Source organism: Dromaius novaehollandiae, chromosome 3, assembly GCF_036370855.1.
Source record: "Dromaius novaehollandiae isolate bDroNov1 chromosome 3, bDroNov1.hap1, whole genome shotgun sequence".
NCBI classification, from domain to species: domain Eukaryota; kingdom Metazoa; phylum Chordata; class Aves; order Casuariiformes; family Dromaiidae; genus Dromaius; species Dromaius novaehollandiae.
The window spans coordinates 84,519,813-84,547,359 of NC_088100.1; the positions used below are offsets into that span (position 1 = coordinate 84,519,813).

Consider the following 27,547-nt stretch of genomic DNA (forward strand, 5'->3'; position numbering starts at 1 on the left):
GAGATGTGAGGCTGCACCAAGAGCCCTCCCATGACTCTTTGTGGATCTGGGCCAGACATGGCTCTGGTGGCTGCCATCTGTGGCCTGCCAGATATTAGGTTTAGGGTTCAGGTTAGGTTTACGGTTAAGGTTAGGAGATTGAGAAACCCTTGTGGGGCAAGTGGAGTGGGGTTGCAAAGAGCATGCCAAAGGAGATGTGAGGCTGCGCCAAGAGCCCTCCCACGACTCCTTTTTCTTCTGGGCCAAACATGGCTCTGGTGGCCCCCGCGTGTGGCCTGCCACAGATTAGGGTTCAGGTTCGGGTTCGGAGATGGAGAAATCCTGGACTGTCAAGTGGAGTGGGCTTGCAAAGGGCATGCCAAAGGAGATGGGAGGCTGCACCAAGAGCCCTCCCACGACTCTTTGTGGATCTGGGCCAGACATGGCTCTGGTGGCCACCGACTGTGTCCCCCGCCAGAGATTATTGTTAGGGTTACAGTTAGGGTTAGAAGAGGGAGAAATCCTGCAGGGCAAGTGGAGTGGGGTTGCAAGAGGCATGCCAAAGGAAATGTGAGGCTGCTCCAAGACCCCTCCCACAACTCCATATTGATATGGGCCAAACATGGCTCAGGTGGGCTCTGGCTGTGGCCTGCCAGAGCTTAGGGCTAGGGTTAGGGTTAGGAGATGGAGAAATCCTGGACTGCCAAGTGGAGTGGGGTTGCAAAGGCCACACCAAAGGAGATATGAAACTGCACCAAGAGCCCTCCCACAACTCCTTGTGGATCTGGGCCAGACATGGCTCTGGTGGGCTCAAGGTGTGGCCCTTACAGATATTAGCACTAGGGTTAGGGTTAGGGTGAGTGTTAGGAGATGGAGAAATCCTGGAGGGGCAAGTGGAGTGGGGTTGCAAGGGGCATGCCAAAGGAGATGTGAGGCTGCACCAAGAGCCCTCCCACGACTCCTTTTTCTTCTGGGCCACACATGGCTCTGGTGGGCTCCAGCTGTGGCTCCGCCTGACCTTAGGGCTATGGTTAGGCTTAGAATTAGGAGATGGAGAAATCCTGGAGGGGCAAGTGGAGTGGGGTTGCAAAGGGCATGCCAAAGGATTTGCTGACTCCCCCCCTCTATTCATCCACAAGTCAATACTACTTTCAGTAGAATTAATTAGTTTGCCACTTATTACATTATTGATAGAAGTTACTAATTTCCTTATATATATTTGTTTGCTGGAAGGTCTCAGTGTAAACATTTCTGAAAACATTCTACTTATGTATATAGTAAATCTGACAAATAGGTTTGGGGTTTTTTTTTTAAGCATTGAACCAACTGCTTCCCTTTCCTGCAAAACTTAAAAAACTATTTTGCTTCTGTGAAAACAAAGTGAACTGTAGTTAGACTGCATCATTTCTTCACACACCACAGCGCCAGAGACGGTGATAACTGCCAGTCCCAGCCTAGTATAATGATGAAATATATTAATTTTAGTAATGAAATAAAGCATATTATTTTCCATTACACCTTTTTAGCACCATGCACAGTGTAAAAGTATATCTGAAATTCAGCTGCTCCTGTGCAAGACTGCAATAGTCAAGACAGTCATAAGCAACAGTCAGGAAAGGCATTGGGTATATGAATTAGACAGGACAGCATGGGAAAACCCTGTGTTACGAGGGAAAAAAATATATTAACTCTCTAGGGTTAGAGGAAAGAAAACAGAAAATCCACATTTTTAATGTCTCATTCAAAATACTGCTGAACATTTAAGTGAAAAAATAGAACAGGTTGAGACAGACACCCTGGAATGGCTAATGCCAAATCTCATCAAAGGACAAGATCCCTCCCCAGACCGTGATTAAAATATGGAATTCAACACACAGGATGCTTTAGAAACCAAAAGATGTAGCAAGATTCAAAGAGAAGGCAGATGTTTTCAGAATAATAAATCTCTCAAGTGTCAGGGCCTGGAGCACACTACCCCTTCACTAGCAGCTTAGCTGGTTGTTCAAGGCCAGCTGGTTGATAGGAAGTGTGAACAAAGCTAAAAGGAGCCTCAGAGAGAGCAACCCTCCTTTCCCTGAGGGCTGCTATAAAACTGAGACTTTCACCCTGGGCCTGCTTGAGCTGCACCGTAGCTTGTGCCTGGTGATGTACTCCACTGATCCAGACCCTGACTCATGGACTTTCTCCTTGCCTTGACCTCAGACCTGCCTCATCACTATGGACTTGCCCGGCAACCACTGGGCTGTGTCTGACACTGGTCACTGTCTCCAGACCTCATCCTCACCCTGACTCAACTTACCAGCTGACTTTAGACCTGGTCCCTCACTTCCGACTTGCCTGGTCACATCTGGTCTCATGGCTGAACCTGACTACCCTCACTTGCTCCCCTCACATGGACACTGGGGGATTGGTCCCTTGCTGGTCAGGCCACTACCTCTGCTGGCCTTGTTATTATGCTCCATACCTGCCTCCCTTTCCATGAGGGAACAACCTGCCCTTGCTGCACCCTGACAGAGTGACAACAGCTGAAGCTAACAATGAGCATTTGCTGAGAAACAAAACCTGATGTTCCAGCTTTAAAAAAAGCTTCTCATTTTTAGCGCCTGGAACCCTGAAGGTTTTTTCAGAGCTAGGTGGTCTGCCACATCTATACTGTTGGCACGGATCTTCTGAAGCTTCTAATCTCTAATCTAGTACTCTAGTGCTAGCTACTGTCAGATGTGATACTGGACTTAACAGATAGCCATTCAGTCTAGAAACTCAGTTCATACTAATATTGTTTCTCTCTACTTTACAGACTAAGTCAGAACTCACATATTAACACTAAAAGTTCTGTATACTGAGGTGCATTGTCTTTGATGTCTTTGTCATTGCTCATTGCTTTGCATAAATTAACCAGGGTTTAGTAAATAGTAATTTTCATAATGCACAAGGAGGAATACTGTACTGGTTCAAACACAAAGCAGGCAATTATCAATTTTAAAGGATCAGAATTAAAAAAAACAAAAAGCATTTAGTAAAGAACAAGCCCCATGCACACTCTAAAGGCCAGACACCCTGCAGCTCCCTGTGTAGCCCCCAGCATGGCTCAGCACCAATCTTCTCCTGCAACTCCACACAACCCCTTAGATCCCAGCAGCCCTGCTTGCTGTCTCACTGCCCCTCCTCCCCCACAGTTCACTTGCCAGGCATGCTGTTCTCTAGCTGTCAACCTTAGTAGTAGTAAGTCCATCTGCTCAGTACTAACATACAGCCTTTTGCTATCCCCACTGAGACACTGACTCACTGTAGCAGTAAAGGTGCAGGAGCTTAACCCTCAGCATCACCATCTCCAACAGGCCATACTGCAGCTAGCTTGCAGTTGTCCTGCAGGCACAGCAAACCTGCAGCCACACCGTGCCGTGGTGTCAGGCAGCAAAGCAACCCCATCATTAAGCTCTAGCTGCATGATGATGCTGGTGGGGCATCAAAAAAACAAACTCAGCACTCAGAGCATCTCTGAGCAGAGTAACAGATTCTGCTCCCCACCCAATCTAATCCTCCCCATATATTTGCACTAATGTAGAAGTTTAAAGTACATATAACTGAACTAGGTTTACTTGACAATGTTAAGTAGCAGTTAACGACTAATAAGAAGTTTGTGTCATCCAGGTCACAGAACAGAGGAAGCTGCATGTTCTTTAGGTACTCCCACATATTTCTTTGAATAAAAGTATCCTACTGATTTTAAAATACAGCAGTTTTTCCCTATACTGCTGTGTCTTAGAAAAGAAGTATCATCACTGGCTATGAGAGTTAGCTGAAAACCAGAACTGTACAGGAAGCGGAGACACCACATATCACTTCCTTCTGCAGGTAGTTTGTTTTTTTTTTTAATATAGAAAATAAAAAACCAAAAATCTTTATTGGCTGTACTGTAGATACCTGTACAGAGTGTAAACTTTAATATTTCACCAGATATGCAAATAATTCTGGAGAAAGAGTTATCAAGCACCTTCATTTCAATGCATTTTTGATATTTACACTAAGACATACCTGATTAAGTGTGTGAGTAAAATGAATTAACAGGTATAAAAAGTTATACAAAAGAACTTAAAATATTTTATATAGATTGTTACTTTTATGATAAATATATAATTAAAGAGGAAGTTGTCACATAGTTAAGACTCAGAATTGTCTCTGCTTAATCTGTTAAGACCTGGAGGAGAATTGCCCAGGGACTGTAGTGTTTGAAGAAGAAGTGGGGAAACGGGGATGTTAATAGCTTACTGCTCAGATCACCAGACTGTGAAGGGTAGTGTTCTGACAGAAGGCTCCCAAGCCCCGTTTTGTTCTGCTGTTGCAGGTAAGCTGCCCTCCCAACACACAGTGTGGAAGCTAAACTTCACTCCCAGATACATAGCACTACTTTAACATAAGAACGTGCATTTTCATTTTCCCTCCCCACTCCAAACTGATAACTGGTGATAATAAAAAGATTTCACCTTTGCTTTCATTTCCAGTATAGCTTTTTGCTGTTACTGAACACTGGCACATGAATGGAGCATCACCATCACTTATTTTCTAAAGCCCCAAGACACAGGTGACCTTTCTGAAAATCAGGTTTTTAACTGTCATGGTTTCTCATGGTCTATGAAAAGGCATGTCAAGTCTGCTAAAGAAGAAAGATGGCTAGCATGAGATTCAAAGATCATTTTCTGGCTTATAATATAGGATCAAACATAGAAACATTATTAAAAAATCCTCAGGAAACAAACAGATGTGACTGTCTCTTTGAAAAACAAAGACCTTTAAATGAATCAACACCCATTACTTTGATGAACAATCAACAATTGAGATCCATATCTAAAGCCTGTTTTGTGGATTTTAGGAAACTACTCCGGAACCCACATCAACCAGATGAAAAATATCTCTCTTGAAAACCAGTGAAAATATTAAAAACAGACAGGGTAAGAACTACCCTGTCAGCAAATGGATAAGGCATTTCTGTAGCGCTTACAAGAGTCAGAAGGTAAATTTCAATTTTTGAAAATGGGAGGATGCTGGCAGTGGAGGGAATGCAGTTAGGTGTTAGATGTGTGTTATTACTAGGTGTTCTGCCCCACATCTGTTCATCCTTGGGACCCCATAGTTGCTTCTCAGCTAAAGCTGTGGCCCAGATGCACTTGTGCTGAACTAAGCATGCCACTATGCAGATGAACTGCCACATGCTCCAAGGTACAATCCAGTCTCAGGATTGAGTCACATCATCCTCTCTCTATTCTGTAGTTTAATTTTGCCAAGAGACACTACCTCCTAGCCCAGTACAGGTGCAACTAGATCCCCACATTCATTCTTAAAAGCAAGAAGACAGTATCACAAGGAACAAGCAGCTGGACCCAACCTGGGCAGCCCAGTCTTGCCTAACTGGTACGAAGTGGTTATTGCTAGTGTGTGTGGCTGCAGGTGTCTGTTGTGGCCTGCCGTTGGCAGCATAGAGCACTTATCTTTATGGTGTGATTGTGCTGACAGGAGTGAAGTATTTACAGTACATTTCCAAAAGGAGCCTGCTGCTCTAGCTTGTTTTAATGCTCAGTTTCTTTCTATACAATCCACTCCAACTACGTTGTCAGGGCAGCGGCAAGAACGGCCTCCTGGGGTAGCGAGGCAAAGGTGAGTACAACCACCATTATTCACCATACAGTAGTTATGTCCTGAAAAAGAACAGAGATGTAAAATGTTAAAGAAAAAAAAGAATAAAACCACAAAACATCTCCCAAAAGTGCAGATTTCATGACTACACTAAGACGACAAGCCACACTGAGGATCAGAGTGAAACTCTGGGGAGATGGGAGTCATCCTATCCTTTGTATCAACTTCTGATACTTACCTCAAACAAAGATCCAGATATCTGTGACAGAGCAGGAGAAGCAAACTGAAGAAACTGGGCTGTCCCTGAAATGCGCTTTATAAATTGGCTGAGTGGTCACACATGCGTTAGAATGAACAGATAGTGAGTGAAGAAATATGGAAGTGAAACAGAAGAGGACTGAGCCCAAAATTCTACAGGATATCACCCCTGGATAACAGCCACTAAAAAAAACACGGAGGAATGATCCATTAAAACAAAAAACTAGAGGCATGGGAGAAAAACATTGATGTTCAGGGATAAAACAAAAAAGAAGACAGTGTCGCGGAAAGAAGGTGACAGGAAATCAGTCCGAGAGAAACACTTAATAGACATATGACGAGACAGCAATGATGCTAAGGTTCTGAATAATATAAACATAAGCATTTACTCAGAGCACACAATGTTGTTTTGTCATACTCATACAGTGCCTACTACAATTGAACTGTGATTAACTAGTAGTAGCAAAGTTTCTCAAGTATGATATTATATGCATCTTTTTATACTCTGAACAAAACATTCCCTTACATTATTCAATATGTATAATAAAAAACATATACAATTTGAACACAAGTTATCTTAGGGTTTTTTTTTGGGGGGGGGGGGGCGGGGGGGTTGAAGTAAAAGACCAGAACCACTACAAGTCTAGCAGCACTGTAATAATAAAAATGCAAACTCTTCTCCTAACTGCAATTTGCTAAAAACAACATAAGTGAGCAGCGGTATTGCTTCCCAAAGAACAAGCTGTTATTTCAAGACTATCAACCTCCTCTCTAAGCTTCACATGAGGCTTTTCAATAATACATCTGAGAAGCTTAACATTCACAGAGCAGAAGGATCAGTCCACGCACCCTACCACCTGCTGTTTTCTGAAAGTTCCTTTTTAAAAACACTGGATCTCATTAAGGACATCTGGAAGACCAAGATGTTTCTATAGTTTTAAGAATAAGTAAATAAAAGGCCCTAGCCATGAATATAGCATTTAGTTTAGACGAAGGCAGTGTAACAGCTTTTGTTATATCAGATCTTTTTCTTGTTCAAAATCCTCATCTTGATCTTTCCCTAAAGGACAAGGGAGGCCCCTTTTCCCCTCCCCGTTCTGGTTCCATATGGCAACTACAACAACTGCTTTTATGGAACAAATTTTAAGTGGTTTTTAATTTCTCAGCAAACAGAAATCTAAGCAATAACCAGTTCTTCACCAACTACCTAGACTGGCCTGCAGGCCCCCAGTGGGAGCTGCTGGTAAATTCATCTACATGCTGAGGTGCTGCACAGCTAGAGAAACTTGAGGAACATCTGGATTACCTCCTGGGCACTGAGCAAAGGCTGTAGTGATTCCATAGAGACGAGAACGCTTGTGAGGCTGGAAGTTATCATTTTCTATTGAAATTGAGCGATCCACAGCTACAACAGCATCCCTTCAGTATGCAGGAGAGAATACACAGAAGTGAGATGAACTTGGAAGTACAGGCAGTAAAAAAAAAGGGGGGGGGGAATCTGCAGCTGCTTTTTTTTCATGATTAGGCAGTTACTTCAGAAACAGAAATCCCTCAAGACTCCATCTTTCCTGGACAACTCCAACACATTACAACCCTCACTCTAGGCAGCAAAGAGATCTCGCAGCAGGGAGCCACTTCCAACATAGAGTTATGTCCCTCTAAAGGAACATAACTGTTGGTAATTTTGACGAACTTCTCCGTATTCTGCCTCTCCAGTATTTTCAGTGGCACAGCTGACATTAGTTATTATGCATAATGATTATGAACAATGTTGTATTTCAGCTGGAGCCTGATATCCAGAAGGCAGGAATACAGCTATTCAGAAGCAATCATTTCTTTCTAGAAACAAAAGTGCAGTCAACTGACAGAACTGTAACACTGTTTCCCATTTATACAAGACTATTCTAGAACAGTATTTCAGAGCTATTACATTCTAGCTTGGAAATTCTTACACTTATTAATAGCTCTTCCTGCTGCAATTGATGGAATCATTTGTGTAACAGGTTTGCAGACACAGCCCCTATCACTATTAACCTCAAGTAAAAATACAGATTTAAAAATACATGATCTGTAATTTTTTCTGGGAATTCTAATAAACTCTAATGTCTAAATGTTTTAAATTGTTTGCAACAAAGACAGTGTTGTCGAGACAGTAAAAGTGTCTTTTCCTTATTTCTTTTTGAACATGCAGTTAATACTGAGGATAGAAAGCCTCAAATGACTAATTTCTGCCCTCTACATCACAGTAAGTACAGCCATAAGGCAAACAGGTTTACTCCCACTCCTTTTCCAAAAATCTTCAGGGTTAAAATCATTTTATTAGGGGACAAACTATTAGGTTGACAGCCCCTCCCCCCAGTTAACTGGCAACATCAACAGGTCAACTCTACATATCCACTCCGCCCTGCATCAGCTATCGCCAGGAAAGAAAAAAAAGGAATGCGCAAGTGGTCAAAAATTAGAAACACAGTATTTACTTCAGTTTTTGCCAGAGGGAAGAACAGATTAAAGCACTCCATAATTTCTTTAGCAGATAACATACCTTCTCCAGTCTGTGTAGTATAAATTCTTCCCATAGCTTGTAACACTAAAAGGATACTGAATTCCTTCAACGATCTTTCGTCGACCAAGCTGATTAGGGTTCATGCATTCCAGTCTCTTGGTGCCTGAGTACAGTGAAACAATAAAGTCTTTGTACAAAACCAAAAGAGCCCTCATGGGGGATGAAGGATAAGCATAAGCACACAGGCACGAACAGAGTAAAACTTCCTGGAAGTCTTCTAGCATCCTACTTGGCCAAAGCCCTGCCCATGCCACATATCTGTATGTGCCAAAGATGGGATGGGAAAGTACTTTGGTGTGACAACGTTCAGCACAACACCTAAGTTACAGGTTCTCACACGTGCAATATAGCCATGGCCATCACTCACAAGATGACTCTCTTGGTACAGATACAAGCATCCTACTACACACCCGGAGAAAACCACCAGTGAGCATAAACAGCCATAGGTTTCTCTTAAGTAGGGGACTTCAAGATTAGGGAAAATATAAAAAGAGACAAATGCAACTTTGTAATGACAGGATGATATTCTGTAGGGCTGGATTAGATGAGCCAATGTATTTTTCTGGTCTTAAACTCTTATCTGTGAAGACAAAGCTTCCTACACGAAGGGCTAAATACTATCTAAAAATATATCTGCATATAAGAAACATAAATGTAAACCTGTTACATTTCTAGAAAGTTACCTGGTCAGAATTTAAATCTTTCAGTTTGCACATCTTCTCATGGGAATTCTACAGTGCTAATAACAAAGTGTGACTATTAAAGCCAAAGAGCAAGGTGTGAAGTCTAAGACGTAGCCCAAAGAACTATAAACATTAATTAGCTGTCTAACTTTTCAGGACTGGACATACTTAAGTCTTCTATTATTATGAAGATACGTTTCATCATCTCTTTACCTGCATCTACCCAGCACAGCATTGAGGAGTAAATATCAAATGTCAGCCCATTTGGTAACCCCAGATCATCTTTAACAAGAATTCTTCTGTTCGTGCCATCCATGTAGGAGGTTTCAATTTTGGGAGCTTCTCTGTTCCAGTCAGTCCAATACAAGTTTCTTAAGAGGAAGAAAAAGGCAAGAATTAAAGCCGTAAGAAGGACCATATGGCACTTGAATACAGAAGTAAGAGTAGTAAAGATGCATCAAATGTTATAACTCCCATTACAAAACAGAGAAGTGAAGCACACGCACGTGCGCACACACACACGCAAAATGCTTTCCCTACATTGTGTATATTATTTGCAAGATGCCAGGCAAAAACATCTCTATTTCAACAGTTCTGAGTATTATTCAGAATGTACACCTAGAGCTTCCTTCCTCACTGCCCATAACGTCTGCTCAGGTTAAGCAGGAGGAGCATTTGGCAGGCATTTATAGGATTCATTCAAAATTACATTTTCCTTTTCATTTCCTTTTCACCAAATAAGCAATTCACAACAGAACTGATCAGAGTAGCTTATGGTCATGAGAAAAACCCAGACAGGGTGATTAGTTCATTAATGCTTTATTATTAATGGTGATTTGTTAGTGACCATTTTTTCTTTAGATGCACTTTCTGTGGCTGTGAATTAACATGGCCCCTAAAAGCAAGCACCTTTGTTGTTCATTCTCTAATATTAAAAAATAAATCTACTGGGAAACTGAGAAGTCTGTATCACTTGACCTGAACCCAGAGCTATGCCAGAGTCAGTGAGGTTGTGCATGGAATAGAGGTCTCCCCTCAGTCTGATTATGCTTGTGCCTTCCCCTTCCCTTCACACGATTAAGTGCATTTGTCTTCTCTACCCTGCTGTCACTTATGTTCATCCACAGATGTTTTCACCTTACAATTATCTGACTTAGGTGAAAGGTTTATATTATGCTATGTAAATGAAAGAAGTCAGTACCATTACTTTTTCATTTTTCAACCACCTGCGATTTCAAGTACTGTAGGCATTGTTTTTTCACTACAAATCTTGTTTGCAAACATCTGGAATGAGGATGCATCTTCCAAAAATCTCTCACTGAACAATACACTACATGTGTTCACAAATGAATTCTCACATAACAGCATTCCAAATGCCTCACATCAACTGAGTAATCATTTATTAAAGCTTTCCAGCAATTCATGGCCAAAAAGAAAGCCTCTCTGCTTCTGTGCTTCTGAGTATTTTTGACTGAAATGTCTTTTCTCAACAGTGGCCTTGCTGCAGAAAGTTGCACCAGGATGATAGCAGACAAGCTCAGAAATTAATGAACACCCATTCAGCATTACCATGGGCGCCCTATTTGTTTAAATTTCCCCTGTATTTCTTCCAATATTCAGGGAAAATAACACATCAAAGACTACATAAAAGTATGTCTGCTTCTGTTTTTGCAGACTGGGGCCATAGCCTGAAAAAATTTAAACTCTCCTGCTGAAACCCCACAGGACTATTTCTGTGACTGCATTTTACAAGCCCAATTTTAAAGTATATAGTTATCTGTATCTTCAGATAAAAGCTTAATAGGACCTTCTCCAGCAATTGAATGACAGGAATGAAAATGATGACAGGAAAGACACTATGAAGTTTTTGAAGAGGAGACACTGTACAGGAAAAATGTCTGTCACTAGGGAAATGAAAATATCAAATTGCTTAATCTAGTATTTTAGTCCAGTAATCTTGGAAAAATAAATTCTTTCACATAGGGGAAATGCTTTTCATCTTGCAAACAATGTACTGATAGCAAGGTACAAACAAGCATTTGATAGTCCTCTCAATAAAATATCATGGGATTATGTAGTTGCATTTTAAACAAATTTTATTTCCAATATACTACTCAGATACAGGACACTCAAGTAGTTTACTCAGTTTTTGTTTGTTAGTTGTTTTAGGAAAACACAGTCCTATCATTGTCTGAACACAGTCTAAAAACATGGACATAGAGTATATGCTCATGATAAATAAAATAAAAAACTCAAGCTTTGCATGCGTATCTTGAAAACATATCCGTACCCTCTCACGGGATCTGCTACAATTGCTCTAGGGTTCACCAGGCCAGTGTCAAAGAGGACACGACGTTGGCGCCCATCCAGCTTAGCCACTTCTATCCTATCAAGTTGAGAGTCTGTCCAGAAGATGTTGCGACCTAGATGATCTAGAGCTATCCCTTCAGGGCTTCCCAAGTCTGCAAGAGAACAGAGAAAGCAACATTAGCCATCGCATTTATTCCCAATATACAGTATCAGCCTCATAAGCATTCCCAGCTTTTAACTGAGAAGAGTCTTCTTTCAGTTTTCTGACCGTGGTCCAACAAAAGCCACTTCATATGGAATATGGTAGCACGTCAGAAGAGGAGTATGTATTTTGCCCTATGAAGTTTAAATACATAGAACTCTTGGAGATGTCTCTGATGCATAAATAAGAGATCTATAGTCAGGAAAAGACAGCAAATCCTAGTGCTAATACTTACGTCACTACTGAACACATCAGAATTTTGTCTGGAATTCCAACACACCTTTAAGTGGTTGGAGCACTGGAGTGCCTCGTGAGCTCAAGGATAGCAAAATGGCAGGACAGCAACCAGGCAGCAGCCTCCTCAGCTCTTCGCTTCTTGTACTACATGGGCATTGATTTACTAAGATGCAATAACCAAAGCAGGTACATGACACTGACAGAGCTGCACATCTCTCTACTTAGGGTCACACTGCCCAGATGCAAGCCAACAGAAACTGCTGTTTAACATAAAGGGCTTGCATCAGTCAGTCTTCTGTTCAGTATAACAGGGTTTCATCAGTGTCTAACCCAATTTACACATAGACTGCTCTGCTACACCCTGATCCTAAGAGAGTTGATGGCAGAGAAAACAGACTAGAGTTTATCAGAATCTTTCTTTACCCTCTTTAGCAATCCAAGACATAGAATGGATTTTATAATCTTTAATGTTAATCCTTCTTTGCTACTGATATACACGGCACCCCTCTGAAAACTCGATTTATTCTAATTTTAGCTAATGCAATACTTAAAAGATAATCAAGCTCCAAAGCACTAGAGATAATGACATTAGCTAACTGATGGAATTTAGATCCATTTCTTTGTTTTTTCAGAGCAATTTTTTTGGACCATGTTTTGGTACTGTATGTGCACAGCTTTCCTTGGACAGTTAGCTGTTCCAAAAGCAACAGGAAATAACAAATAATGACCATACTGCTTTAGCCTTAGTAGTTTCTAACTCAGATGAAGGATGCAGAACAAATATATAGCATGTAAAGGTTTAATTTAGCCAATGCAAAAATTGTTCTATCCTTTTCAAGGTCCATATATCCATTGACAGAGAACTACTAGGCTGTGTGGGATATCAGGGAGGTAGGTACAAATAGACTTTTAACTCCAATTCCAGTTCCAAAAGAAATAGAAAAGACTGCATGTGGTCATTTCCAAAAGAGGCAAAATGACCCTTCGTACCAGTTAGCTGTCAAGGAAACTTTTTTTCAAATGCAGATCCACACAGCATGTAAACATCCAAGAATGAGGGAAATGTGGCATGTTGGCCTTCTACTAATTCTCAAGTTTATGCATTGATAGCCATTAAACAAACAATGTGTGACACAAACTGCATTTCTGGAGAAGACATTTGGGCCAGAACACTGGATGGAGCTCGTTTAAATTTGCTACTGCAACTTTGTTGTGATTAAGTTGCATAATACTCTGAATAGCCTCTGCTCTCTCATCTGGATAGATTAAACTTGTCCTGGACACAGATCATTTTGAATGTATGTCCATTGTTGAAGAGGTGGAAATGAACAAATAAAACGTGGGCAAGTATCCCACTGCTTCTGACTCACAGCTCACACAGAAGGGGGCTCCCAACAAAGTAAATACTAATCAGCCCTCTCTTTACTCCTCTCAAGGGCACTTAGACATACTTTAACGTAGGTGCACTGACCTCACACCACTGCTTTTACTTCTGCAAGTGCCCACGTGGAGCTAAACCTGTCATCTGCAAGGAACCACATCACATGCAAATCAGACCCAAAAATGTTCCTACCTCCTTTTTGCTAAAGGCAGGAGCTGCTGAGGGTGGCCTCATTGTGAGGTGTTAGGGACAATCCCCAACTAGCCTCTGGGGTGAGGAAAAGATCACTGAGTGAATGGTAGCAAAAGAGTTCCCAGTCTCTTTTAGAAAACAGAAGAAGGCAGCAGTTAAGAGATCTACTGCCACTGGTTCCCAGGAGCCCCCGTTCCCTGGCCAACTTCCTTTTTCAGCTATGAGCCAGGACAGTTAAAATAATCTAAAGTGAATTTTTTTCCTGTCTGGTTGACAATCAGCCAGAAGAAACTGGCCTCCACGAAGAGGTAAGGAAATATACAGACTTCATATATCAAGCCTCCACCTCAATGTATTTCCAGGAGCACAACTGCGTTCCTGCTGTATCACCGTAAGGCCAGGTCCTGTCACAGGCTCTGTCCCTGGGAAACAGACAGGCTTGTACAGATTATGTGTGTCTGATAAGATTTAAGCAATTATGACAAAGGGGAAAGCTCTCCTTCCAGACCTGTCTCCACAGCTGCAGAGCTCAGAAAGCCTCCACAGACTATACAGCTGCCGAAGCAGATGAGAACTGGATGGGGCCCCACAATAAAACATGTCTCTGCAAAGCAACTCAACTTGAATCACAAGAGCTTAAACAAAAAAAAAAAAGTGCATTCCACAAATATACATGTGAACTGAAGCAAGCAGCTGCAGCTCATGGGGGAAAAAGGCAAAGATCAGAACAAAGTCAGAAATTCTCATGGGTCTTCTGAGAGAGAGAGGTTTTCCTAGTTCCCAAAATTTTTAAAGTTTCAGTTTTGGCCAGCCATGCTCAGCAAAGATGACATCCATTCAAATACTGAGTACTCAGCCTTGTTTTGCTCTGACTCCTTATTGAAGGGCCAGTTAACTTTCCATACAGAAAGTAAAAAGCAGCATTGTTTAACGTGTCTCCAGGAATGCCATCCACATCTTATACAAGCAACAGGACAACAGAAGTCATGAGATGCCTTTACATATATAATGTTTTTGCAGATGATGCAAACCACAACATTATTATTTCCATATGGCATTGCTATGTTGTAAGCACCTTGCATAACCTAAAATAATCAAATTTAGTTGAAAGTTTTCATAAATATTTCTAAAATATATTATACACTATATATATACACACACACACACACACACACTATAAAATATATTGTACCCATGAAAGATTTTCAGTGCACTCACACACACTCTCTCCCAATCAATAGTGGAAATTAGAAACCCTTCCCCCACTGAATTCATAGTTAGAGGCATACACTCGCACTAGGAGTTAGTCTCTTTTAGATTAAACATGTCAGGCTGAAAAGAAAGTCTCACAAGTATCTCAGCCATCAAGTTGGACAGAACGACCAAGTTCCATAGCTGCTGCAATAGTTAGGGATGGCTTTAAGCTCTCCCTTTTCCCTTCCTGGGGCAATGGTAGGATCCAGCCTGCTCCCATCTCTCTACTACCCCTGAAAGCCTACATGCAGTCATAGCAAACAATGGCTATTCTGAAACACAAACTCCAAATGCAGATACTTAACATACCTAAAACAAAACAAAGGTAAATTTGTTGCAGAATTTTAAAATTGCTTGATTGTTTTGCTAAAATAATTTCCTAAGTTTTTGTGACAACAGCTGCAAAGGATCAAAACCAAGGGCAACCTACTCCAGTATCTTGCTTTTACTGTTCCAGTATCCTGAGGACTCTAGTACTCGGAAAGTTCCTCCCGCTACATTTGCTGTTGTTTTTTTTAAGGCCTTCACATTCACTTGGTTCCCCACCTGTCCTTCTGCTCACTCCACTCCACTTACAAAAGGTTTTTATGTTCAAGATGGGTGTATACCTATCCATCTAATGAAAATGAACATAGACTGCAGTCAGCAACAAAGGCTTTGAGGAAACAGAAATAAGAACAACACATGAACTGTAAAAGCACAATACCCTCTAGCCTAACTCGTGAAGCCTTGAGCAACTTCAAGGGTCAGAAATGAGCAAGATGGGTTTACTCACTTTTCTTTTACAACTTTAATGATAAGCAAGGAAAATCACAGCTGAAACAGTTTCTAACCACTTTTCAGCTGTTTGATCCTCAAGCCCAGGAACAGAGAAGAGTTTTCCTCTTCATCCTCCCTTCTTACCAGTCCTTTCTCAGCAGAACAGACAGCTGTCAGAGGCAGAGCACAGGAGAGAAAAGGTCTATATATAACCAAACCTCACCTGGCCACTGGATTACCTTCTTCACTTGTCAGAACAAAAATCTAAGAGTCACACACACGTATGGTATTCTGTGTGAACATATCAAAATATGAGACCTTTCTGCAACTCTTTAGTCAGCTTTGGTTTTAATTATATTCAATACCTGTCCAACAGCAAACTGACAACTCACCATTCATCCCCTTTTCCAGATCACAAATACACTGAACAACATGGGTGGGCCCCAGCATATGACCTAGGATTTAATGATAACTTACTTCCATTGTGAACATCAGCTATTTACTGCTACTCTTTGTCACTTATCTTTTAATCAGGCAATAAATAGCTGTTAGTCCACCATAGGATCATCCCCCTAATCTCAAGACAACTTAGTCTATTCAAAGGCCCTTTGCGAAGAACTTCACTGAAGCCTTTTCAAAATCCAGGTACACTGTACTTACTGCATCACCCTTACCTGCACACTCACTGATTCTGCTGAAAAGCTCTCACAGATAAGGCGTGATTTTCCTCCATAAAAAACTAACCTAAACTATTAACTCTTCCCAACTTCATGTTTATTTATGCTTTTTTCCCTTCTTCACATAATTACATCTTGGAGCCATTAAATCATTGTAACTAGGAATGATGTCTCCATCTACAGCAGTCGCAGCTTAGGCTAAATATATGTTCCACTCCTCATGGCCAGGGACACTGGAGCCTTTCAGAAAAGATGCTGGACCACCCTTTCCAATCAGTATGGTTGACATAACATTACTATAAAATAGGTGGGCTACACAGAAGCTGTCAGGCTGGGCATAGCATAGCATAGCATGGCCAAACATCACAGGAAAGTGAGGTCCTGAGCGTGTGTCATGACCTGGGGAATTTGCCTTGGAAGTACTAGTCGTCCTGCCCTTGCCCCACCTTGGTGGCACCCCAAAGGTTGCCACCACAGGTGGACAGTGCTAAAGGGTGGTGAGTAAGACCTCGAGCCTGCCTCAAGACCCCTTCCCAGAAGTGTCAAATCATCCAAAGGAGGCTTTTTTTTTTTTTTTTTTTTTTTTTGCTCTGTTCAATGCAGCAAGAACGTGAGCGTAGTCTAGGACCGTAAAATGGTAAGAAACCCTCTAAACATTTGTGGGAGGGTCAGCTGGGGCACACTCAAAAGCCCAAACTGCGAGGCTCTGAACCCCGCACCTGTTAGTACCTTCACATGTGCTTTAAAAACACCACAGCAACTTGATTCACCCTTCAAATCCCCCAACCTTCCTTTAAAATATTCCCAGTGATGTTCACAAAACATGCAATGGTTAGATAGGTACAGTATCCTGCAACAGCAACTGTAAGAAAGCATAGAAACATATCACTGATGAGCTGCTCCTGTTCCTGGCCTTAAACTTAGGTTATATAAAAAGAACAGACTTCTTGCCCATCTCAGGAGGGAAAAGCCGATGAAGTACTATTGCAGAGGAAATAGATTTTATTTAGGTTATCCACACTTTTTTGTTCTTGATTATCCAACTAGTACCAACTTGTAATGCTAGAGCTCAGGCAAAACCTGGAAAGTGTCTGTTACTAAATTCAAGTCCCTACTGCCATTCCTATGGTGGAGCAAGGTGGAGCAAGATGAAGAAACTTATGTTGCTACCTGTTTTGATGATGGTTGTTGGCTCTCCACCATGCAGGCTAGCTCTGCTGATTGAAGGGCCACTGATGTCTGTCCAGTAAACCATCTTGTCCATGCAATCATATGCAATTCCAATAATAACTTTGTCCTGTTGGTCAACAAGCAAATTAGCAGAGCTCATACTAAATAACAATTATTTGCCAGCAGTACTAGCTTATGGGTCTAAGTCTCAAGCCTGAAACAACATTCTTGGACAGGGTTGGGGGGAAAGGAGGGCAGAGAAAAGGGTAGGCTTAGAATAATATTTTCAGTTATAAGTCCCTTTTAACTAGCAGACACCATTTACAATTCTTTTATTTCAAAGAGGTATTGTACCTATTAGTGCTGAACTGCAGATCTCACTTCTACAATTTCATCTGCATGTCCTTTTAAAGAAGGTTCATGCTGTTATTTTACTGTGTTACTCCTCATCTGCTTTTACCTCTCAATCATTTTTAACCTTCAAGGAGGGATAATGACTTCATAAAGTCTCACTGCTGTTCTGTGTTCACCAATCCACGCACAATGGCTGCATTTCAGCAGTGCTACCTATGTACCATCATTAGGCTCAAAAAAACTCTAGCAAAGTAAGTTTTAACATAAAAAAAAACCAGTTTATCCAGTAAAATAAATACTCCATAAACCATTCTGCTGCAGGGAATACGCTCAGGAACATGGAACATATATATGTAATAGTTTAGGCAGAAGAAAATGGGACTAAAGGTTGAATTTAGAGTTGAAACTCTTTCCTCCAAGCAAATGAGAAAGACTTTCTGAGCAAAACACTAATTTCACATTGATTTCTCAGCCTGTGTCTTTTGATGCTTTTGTAACTTAAGATTCTCGTTCACTGGATGAAAAATGGAAGATCAGTACCTTCTTAGAAAGTTGCTGACTTTCTAAGCACGCTTCTTCCCTAAACATGCATTAAAACAGAGATTTGCTTATTTCTGAGCCTACATTAAAATTGTACACTATAAAACAATCTGAACATCTCCTCGCTGCTATGCACTGTCACTTCCCAAATACACAATGCTCTAAAATTTACAGAAATGTATATTTTCTGAAAAAGAAAACTAAAAATAGAGACAGCACTGTTAGCAGAAAAAAAACCCAAAAGTTTAATTTTAGTTGAAAGTTTTAACTAACAGTTGCATCTTATCTTTTGGAAGCTCTTTCCTGAAGGTACTCTTAATTAATTTATTTAAGCTAGATCAGGTAGGTAATGAGACTAGCTGACAAGGATTCAGAATTATACCTCTGTATCAGTGTAATTACCCTATTTACACATCATATTTTACTGAAAACATGACTGTAGCAGTGCTTTAGACAAGGGACAGAGCTTGATTTTTCCCTTACATCACAGCACAGTTCATAGTACTATTCACTGAACTGACGCTGTATAATTTAGTCAGTATTTAGTTTAGCAAATAGTCACAGCAACACACAGAAGATGCCAGGCCCACTACCTGGTAACTATTATAAATACAGTAACACTGGAATGAAAACAGAAATCCCATGCTTCAGACAGAACAAATGCATGTGATGAAGCTGGAGGTGGAAAGAGTTAGTGTGTCACCAGTGATGGAAAAAATAGGTTCTCAGTATCAGGGGTTCATTTTCAAGGAAGAAGATTTTCAAGACAGTGGTGAGAAGTGTGGGAAAAGGATTTATCACCCACTGGGCCTACAAATGGAGACAGAAACAGGAAAAAAAAAATCTATATATCTATAGCCAAGAAGTGCAGGGTACTAACTGAAGAAAACAAAGAGATTAGGACTTAGGACAGAATTTTGAGGGAGTGTGAGAAAAAAAATGCCTCTCCTATTGCTTTTCTAGGTCTCTTGGGGTTTTATACCAGAGTCAGAAATGAACAGAAAGCCAATGAAAGTGGGAGTGCTGCAATGTTCGTATGATAAGCTTTTGGAGGCACGTAAGATCACAAACATTAGATTTTTGCTATGTGATCCATTCCTTTAAAGGCAAATAGTTTTTTCTGTAGTTCAGTTTTGTGGTCCTTCACTAATCAGGTCAAGAATTTTCAATGACAAAGTGACAGGATACTGAAATTTTAATGAAGAGTAAAAACTGAGTTTGGAACTTAAATAATCAAATGGCATAGAAAACAAAACCTCTCACTTTCATCTTTGTTGCAGTGCTTTCCAGCGCACAAGGCCCTTTATAGAGGAGTACTTACTGGAATATGCAAGAGTGCTTTTGCTCCGTTTTTCTTCATGTTGTTTCCCTCTAGAGGAACATGTTCAATTTTCCCACTTTGGGCAAAGAGCAAGTGTGTTCCAGGTGGGAGAGGTATTGTATCTGGTCGAACAGAGGGCCCAATAACAACAGGAGGAGCAGCTGTGCTCAAACCTTGTTGAACAAAAAAGAAACAGATGGAAATAAAGTTAGCTTATACAACATAACAAGGCTCCATGTTATTTACAGGGACACAATTATAGCTAGGCTTCTTAGAAGGAAACAGCCCTCTAAGTGGAAACTAATAACTACAATCAGGTGCAGAAAGCTTCTCAGTTTTTCTCCTTAGATGACAGAAAAGGAGCAGCTGACATAATACTCTTTCCATGTTTAGCTCTTTAATTGTTTTCCTTCAAATGTCTGAAAAAGCTTATTTGAACATTCCTGCCATTTTGCAGCTGAAGTGAGGATGCTGTAGGAAGGAACATCCTTCGTATCCTGAGGCCACAGTCAGTTGCCACACATTCAGATTTGCCACAGCTCCCAGAAGGCAGGAACTACAGAGAACCCAGCGGTTTCAAGGCAGGGAAGAACAGAGACAACCATCTTATTCAGAGCTCACCACAGCTGTCCAAATGCGCTGGCTGGAGGAACAGTGTATGTTGGAGTTACCAAAGGGCTGCAGCGCAAGGCATATGATCACTGGGATAACAGAGGCCTGCATTGCTCCAAGTCAGCACTGTAACTCAGGAGTGTGACCAAGCCCTGGGAAACAATGCACTCCAACAGAGACATCCCCACAAGAAACAAGTGCTTTAACCACTTACATGGCGGTTGAACTCCTGGGCCACTTCTGGTGCCATCAATTTCATTTCCATCCCTATCCACACACCAGCAATATCCTGTGCTGGAATGGCACTGAGTGGGTAGGTAATTCCCATGCTCATCACACTGGGGAATGAACTGACCAACTCTCATTTCTCTTGGGAAGAAAGTGCCTCCACTTCCAAGAGCTCGTTCTTGTTCATGCTGACATTTGGTCTTTTCCACTTCTGTAAAAAGACACAGTTCAGTGAATACTCTTCTTTTTAACTAATAACCTTGTTCCATTCACAGTTAATGTACACTGACCAGTTACAACGTAAGCATTCTCATCTTCAGAGGACCATGGCACTGTTACAACCCTTGAAGGCGTATGCTTTCAGGGCACCTTCAGGAACAGTCTGCCCTATGTAAATGTGACACGTTTGCCTTAAATTTATGTCATTTTCAGCGTCGCCCCCTGCAGCTTCCTACCCAATAGAGCCCTAAACAAAAGCTGGAAATCCCTGTCTTTTTCTCTCGGGGCACATCAGCAAGAAATATGTGAATGGAGGTGAACTAAGCTTATCCCAATGTCTAATCAGTTTGCATTTATCCTGGGTCCTAAAATCTGACTAATTAGCCAGGCCAATACAGTGGATAAAGCTTTTCTGTGTAGTTAAAAGGAGAGTCTCCATTCAGAGTCACAAGAGAAAATCATGCCGAGTTCTCTATAGGACTTGAGAGTGTGACAACTCATTGCTCTGACGCATGTTAGGATTTTGAAAGTTTGGGCATCAAATTTGAGCATCCATTTCAGACTTTTGGACCAAAGAAAGGAAAGGCAAGGACATACTGTCCAGTGCCTGCTATGCATAGAAACACACATACACAGAGAAACATATGCTACACAATGGCTACATCACCTGCATATGTGTTATTGTAGTGATTACAGAGGACAGATTATCTTTCAAGATCCTAAGGAAATTCAGGCATAATCAGTTCTCTTGGTTTTAATTTTAGAACAGTCTGGATATGCTATTATTTCTCATGCAATAGGGAACATGATTTTAGATCAATACATCCTTACAGATGCCAAACAGCCTAATGAAATTAAAACATTTATTAAAGTAACCTTTTCCCATCTCCAGATAAACAAATCTGCGTCAGTTCTACCTTACACTGGAGACCCTTGAAGCGCTCTATGCATTGGGAGAGAAAGAGCTGTAATTATGGAGCCTATCTTCTTCCTATCAATGGTTTCCATAGACAGTCAGAAATACTTACTGCAAACTGCCTGCTGAAGAGGCTTAAACACCACAGTTCCATTTATTCCTTTCATGCTTTTATACATGGACTGCATTGATGGACAGCATTAGTTATGTGTGGCTCAGGCCAACCTCAGGCCTGTTAAACACAAAGCTAATCCCATGTGCCTGCAGACTACTGTGGTGTAACAGTCACACAAATACAAAACAGCATAGTTGGGTTTTTTATTATTTATTTACACTAGTTATGCAAGCAAAAGCTTTGGACAAGTTTCATGCACCTGGACACAATTAGAGAAATATAAATGTCTGGAGAACAGCTCACTCTAAACAACTGAAATATTTGGCCTCAGCTTTAATGTGGGTGGTGGAGAGCCTTGAGATAGCCTGCACAACCAGACCCCAAAGGAAGGCATTCATTATCTACCTCATACTTTATTTGCATGCATTCAATGAAACTTATAGATAAAAAGTACTGAATTCCAATAATAGATAGTTTTGCCACGCTGCTCTTTTAGAGGCCATATTATGTGCACCATTACAAGAGAAAGCAGCGGGGTATGCAGTATTGGTAAATTGACCCCATCCTGTTTTTGTTTTGCAATCCATCTGTGTTATCTTTGAGATGCACTATTAGCTTCTCCTAAGCAGGGATATAAAAATAATTCTAGAAGCTGGCCATTTGTCCTTCCTGTCCCCAAATCCCAGAATTAGAAAATCTCAAACATCTTATGAATGGCTTGCAATTTTTCAAAGACTCGATAAATTTTATGAAAAAGGAGTTAACAAATACAAACTATGCAAACAAATGTATTAACTGCCAGCTGGGACCCAGCTACGATACACAGAATATACTCCTACAATTGGGAACTTGAAATACTGATGCTTGTTCAAATTTCAAGACAACTCACATTTATATCTGCAGATTCGAAACAGGAATACTGATAGCAGTTTTGAAGAGTACCTATATTGCAATGATCAAACCTACCTCACAAATATCCTGCTTATGCAATTAGCCCTACTAAAGTCAAGAGACTAGTCAAAAACTAGTTTTCAAAGTCAGAACTATGTTTCTAGAAGACTGCATATTATATGTTTTCTTTTTTAAAAGCCTATCAACACAGATTTTCCACTGCATAAAGACATGCTAAATACCCATTTCCACTCACTTTCAGTGATAACTAGATCTCTTACTACCTCTGCTGCTGACAGTCTTTCTTATAGCTATTTATGATAAACATTATTAATAGTATAAAGTACAATATGTTGTCTACCTTAAAGAAATATTCTGAAAGGAAATAAAAGCAGTGTCATCATTTCCATTCAGCGAAGACTCAATCATTTTAACTAGTCCTCCAAGGTTGTTTTCCACCAATTTCAACTCATAACCATGAATTTAACTAACATTACAATCTATAAATGGAAAAAAAACCTGAACAAGTTACGTCAGTCCAAACCAGTCAGTTAGTATCCATACTGCACTTTTTTTTCCTCTTTCTCTCTGAATCATGGGAAGAATTACTATGCTCCATGCTACAGCTCACTAACTTGCAGGAAGGCATCTTTGCTAATCTTCCCTCAAAACACATTCAGAAGAAGGGAAAAGTTAGTCCTACTTAAACACTTTTTACCCAAGAGATCAGCAGTGAGAGTATCTACCCTTCCTTGTTTAGCATTTGCCTGGTAAAGATCTCACACATCCTATAGCAGCACCTTCCCTGTACCTCTAGGCACACTGTGGGGTGACTGTTTTACCCCCTCCTACTGCAGCCATTCCCTTGAGCATGTGTTAGTCAGATATCACTGGGCCAGCAAACACAAGAAAAAGTCTTCTTAACCTAAGAGTTAGGGTTCCCAACTAGGAGTGGGGAGTCTGACTAAGTGTGGGTACCTAGATCATAGCGACAGTATCCTTTGAAGTGGAGAGAAATCCAGCCAACATAGTCGAGTGGATTATCCAGAGGGTAATTCATGTTATCCTGCGGTAGGCACCAACATCTGGTTAGCTAAATTAAGCCCTGAACTAATTGCTGCTTAGATTTCCACTCACTATAAAGACAGTCTCAACAGCTAGCTTAACTAGAGACACTTAAAGGAAAGCAAGCTGAACCCCAGCCCAGCATTGTAGCCTATGCAGCAATGAAAGCACAATAAACTTACATACAGGTGACAGCTGGTTGTGATAAACAGTCTGCTTATACACATTTTCTCAGTGTTCTTAAGACAAGATGGTCTGATTTTGCAAACCTTAAATTGTTTAATTAACTGTCTGAAATGAGGCTAGCTATGACTGAGTTTGGAAGATGAGATTCACACAGTAAACAGAGTACACTCCTACCCTTGATGAGTTAACAATACAATTTAGACAAAACATACAGCAAGAGTTGGCATGTATTTAGGTAGCACAGGGGCTACTTTAAGTCAGCTTCCAGACAAACATTATGGCTAGCAACTTTTCCTTCCTTCAGCACACCCATCTGAAATAGGTTCTTAGTGCTTCTCTTTTAATATAAGTATAGCAATATTTCATCTAATCGAAGTTCTTCAGAGATACAGAACAATTAACATTAGGACAGTTTTCTGATCTCTTTGACTCTTGCATGATGAAAACTTCCACTAACTACAACAGGAATTAAGAGCAAATAATATTTACCTGGTATAACTGTGTTGTTGCATCTACTGCTATTCCTGATTCTAGAAAATGGAAAATAAGTCATGCCTATTTCAAGGCTCCATTTGTATTTCTATATGGCATTCTACTTGGGCCTACAAGACAGTGTTATTTTTTAAATAGAACACTATACTGTAAGTTATCTTAATTTGATAAATGATTAAAACCTGAAAAACACCTGAGTCAATGGGCAAATATTATGAAGTACTGGTATCTTTAGTAAGTTCCCACCTTATTTTAGTCTTGGTTTTAAATTTCCTTATTAAGAAATTTAATTTCTTCATTAGGATTCTGGAGGAAAATACGCAACCATAGGTTGCATGATTTGTGGAAGACAAATAAGCTGCAAAAGATGAGAACGACAGGACCTGGTGACTAGATAAACTGAGCTCATTAAATTAACAGGTCATTTCACACAGTCAAATGGAAAGTTATACTTTTAGCAATACATTGCACAGATCAGCTTCTAAAGATGGAGACTTATCTTGGAAAATGATGGCTAAGAAAAGCTATCAGAAGATAGTCAATTCAATGTGACCACCCAGCTGAATGCCATAGGGAGTGTGAGGGGATGTAAAAAAGAATTCAGCGTATACACAGGGAACACTGCACAGGTATAGAGAAGCAATACTATTGCTGTACATGGGATTCATGAGATAATTCATGGATTACTGTGTCCAGTTCCGGTATCCAAAGTTCAAGATATCAGTGAAAACTTGAAATGGTGTACAGAAAATTGCTCCTAACAGAGAAGCTGTAGCTCAGAACAAGGATCATAAGCCAGACAAAGTAGTAATGTTTCATGGACGACATTACACACACGTTGGACTAGATACATAAAGTGGTGCATTTTGAATTCAAGCAAAATAAATTACTTTCCTCAGAACATTAAATTTGCACTCTATGTTTTAGACATATTTTTGCATTTGCTTTATAAACCACAATTAGCAATCTAGAATTTAAAAGTCACTAAAACATATCATGGAACTTGAAAAAATGAACTGAAAATAGCATTGATACTGAAGGTGGGTCAGACTAAAAATACGTATATACACATTCCCCACATAAGCAAAAAACAAACAGAATGTGGAAAAAATAAAAGCCATACATGAACATTCAAAGTCTTTCTGGTCATGAAGGAAAGCTCTTGCAGCAGCACTGCACAAGATAGTTTATGAATTTTTCCAGAAAGATTGAGGCTGAGAATAAAGGGTGAGAAACAGGAATGTATAGGACATCTTCCCTTCCACTTTGCAGAAGGAATTAGAGCCTGATACATTATACCAAATTCAATTATTTAGTTTTGCGATATCATTCAAAAATTTGTAAAGATCTGATATAGCTAATCAAACGGTTTACATTGAAAAGCTAAAGCTACAGAAGTGCTTTAAAACTGAATCCAGAATCAAAGAGTATTTTTAAATTTATTTGTATCACTTCATTCCTCACATATCACAAGGAGCTATACTAGAATTTTAATTGCTGTTCTCAGACATGGCCAAAAAAACAAGAGGTAAAAACAAAAGAACACACTTCCCTTTGTCCATTCATTTTGGTTTGCAATCCTTTACTTACAGTGTTGCTCTCTAAGTGCATTTCTCATGTGAAATGCATTGTATATAGACTAACAGGACTAGTGTATGGCTCTTAATGATCATACCCCCAAGTCCAGGAATCTGGATTTGTTTCTGTTTAGTAAACAGTGTCTGGGGTCTGCAGGGGTAGAAACACTCAGACATCTGGTTTTTTGAAATGGAAAAATGAAGCGTGAGGAAATAATGAAGCACAGACATTCTTAATAGCTGCAAGCAGTGGGACATTCCAACATCATTAACTCTTTCATTAACACAATGGTTTACTGTGGAACAATTACAATGCTACCGACATTTTCCTGCTTTGCCTACAAGACTTGAAAAGTGATTTCTAAAGCCAAAACTGATAGTTTTTTGTAAAGTTCTGATGCAAGTTCTAAATGTGCAACTCAAACTCATTTTACTTCTCAGGTCTACTTGTTTTAAGAGTTCCTGTTCAGCAGTGGCTATATTCAACAGTATGTTTGATAAAATAAAGACACCAAACAAACAGCAATTGTACACATGGTTTAGAAAAAGATACAGCAAAAAGAATTGAGTATTTGGATGAATGAAATTTTCCATGCTGTTAACAACCAGGATTTCAGTGACTTAGCTGAGCCTAATTAGAGCAAAACCTTAGTGGATAAAAAGGAGAAGAAAGAGCCTCTAATTAAAGCTGAATACAACAGATTCTCATGTGTAAGTCTTGGAACAACTTGCTTTGCAAATTAGGTGCTAAAATAAACTAAGCCACTTTTTGTTAGGCTTCAGAAAGTGTACTTTGAGTTTAACTATAGGAAATGATTTAGCTGTTGGATTGTTGGATATATGCTTGTAAAAGTACATATTGCTTTAGCAATACATGACATCCCAAGGGCAGCTATTGTTCCATTACCTCTCCTCTGAGGAAAAAGCAGCTAACTTTATCATGAACATTGCCATTGATGCAGACTAGCAAGGCGAAAGCAAGAGTCTCCTGTGCAGGATTCAGCAAAAGTGAGATTTCTCATCTATCAAGTTCTTCTGCTCACAGCATTTCATGAACAGAACCAACTGATCTAAGTGTTTCTAAAGCATGTTCCAATGGTAGTGCAAAACAGCATTAAAAAAATAGGCAGGCACAAATGAATATTAACAAAACCTGGCAGATCCCCTCCCATTGAAACAATAGATACAAAGCCGTCCAAAATAATTTGTTATTACCATTAACACCATTTTGGGAGAGATCCCCACTCAAGATACAATTGCAAAGAGTATGGAAAGTCAAGAAATCTACAGCAAAAATAATACAAAGCTACTACTAAATAGTAGACTGTACTTAGCAGTTTAATAGATACACTAACTACTATATGCAAAAAGATGTTGCTTTCAATGAAAAAGTTTAAATATACCATCATGTATACGCAGAAGAAATTAAATATGACCTGGTAATAAAGCTAATTTGTTAAATTCAAGTATCACAGCCTTCCAAACCACCTGTTTCAGCTACAAGAAAGGGGATGTGCCACACATGAAATATTTCTGCCTCTGCAAATCTTACTGAAGAACTGTAAGCTTTACAGTTTGATTTTGCTTCAAGCTACCCACATGAAGCTTCTCCTCTAGGAAGAATAACCCTGCAGGTTTATCTGCAGCTTGGTTGGAGAAATATTTTAACAGAGGCCAGAAATACTAGGTAATTCTCCATTCATTTGGCATTAAAATGAAAATACAAATGGGCATT

At 40.1% G+C, this 27,547-nt stretch overlaps 1 protein-coding gene across 2 annotated transcripts in view; it reads right to left on the bottom strand.

Annotated features, from left to right (window-relative positions):
- Positions 1–1,677: 1,677 nt before the first annotated feature.
- Positions 1,678–27,547, bottom strand: part of NID1 (nidogen 1) — a 49,632-nt gene continuing 23,762 nt past the window's right edge. For both annotated transcript variants that reach the window (XM_026108956.2, XM_026108955.2), the window contains 8 exons: positions 20,338–20,562; positions 19,512–19,684; positions 17,297–17,423; positions 11,405–11,576; positions 9,328–9,485; positions 8,411–8,534; positions 7,175–7,287; positions 1,678–5,672 (listed from right to left, as the gene is read on the bottom strand). In XM_026108956.2, the coding sequence (XP_025964741.1) occupies positions 5,551–5,672; positions 7,175–7,287; positions 8,411–8,534; positions 9,328–9,485; positions 11,405–11,576; positions 17,297–17,423; positions 19,512–19,684; positions 20,338–20,562 (1,214 nt within the window). In that variant the 3' untranslated portion in view covers positions 1,678–5,550. The remainder of the gene's footprint in view (positions 5,673–7,174; positions 7,288–8,410; positions 8,535–9,327; positions 9,486–11,404; positions 11,577–17,296; positions 17,424–19,511; positions 19,685–20,337; positions 20,563–27,547) is intronic.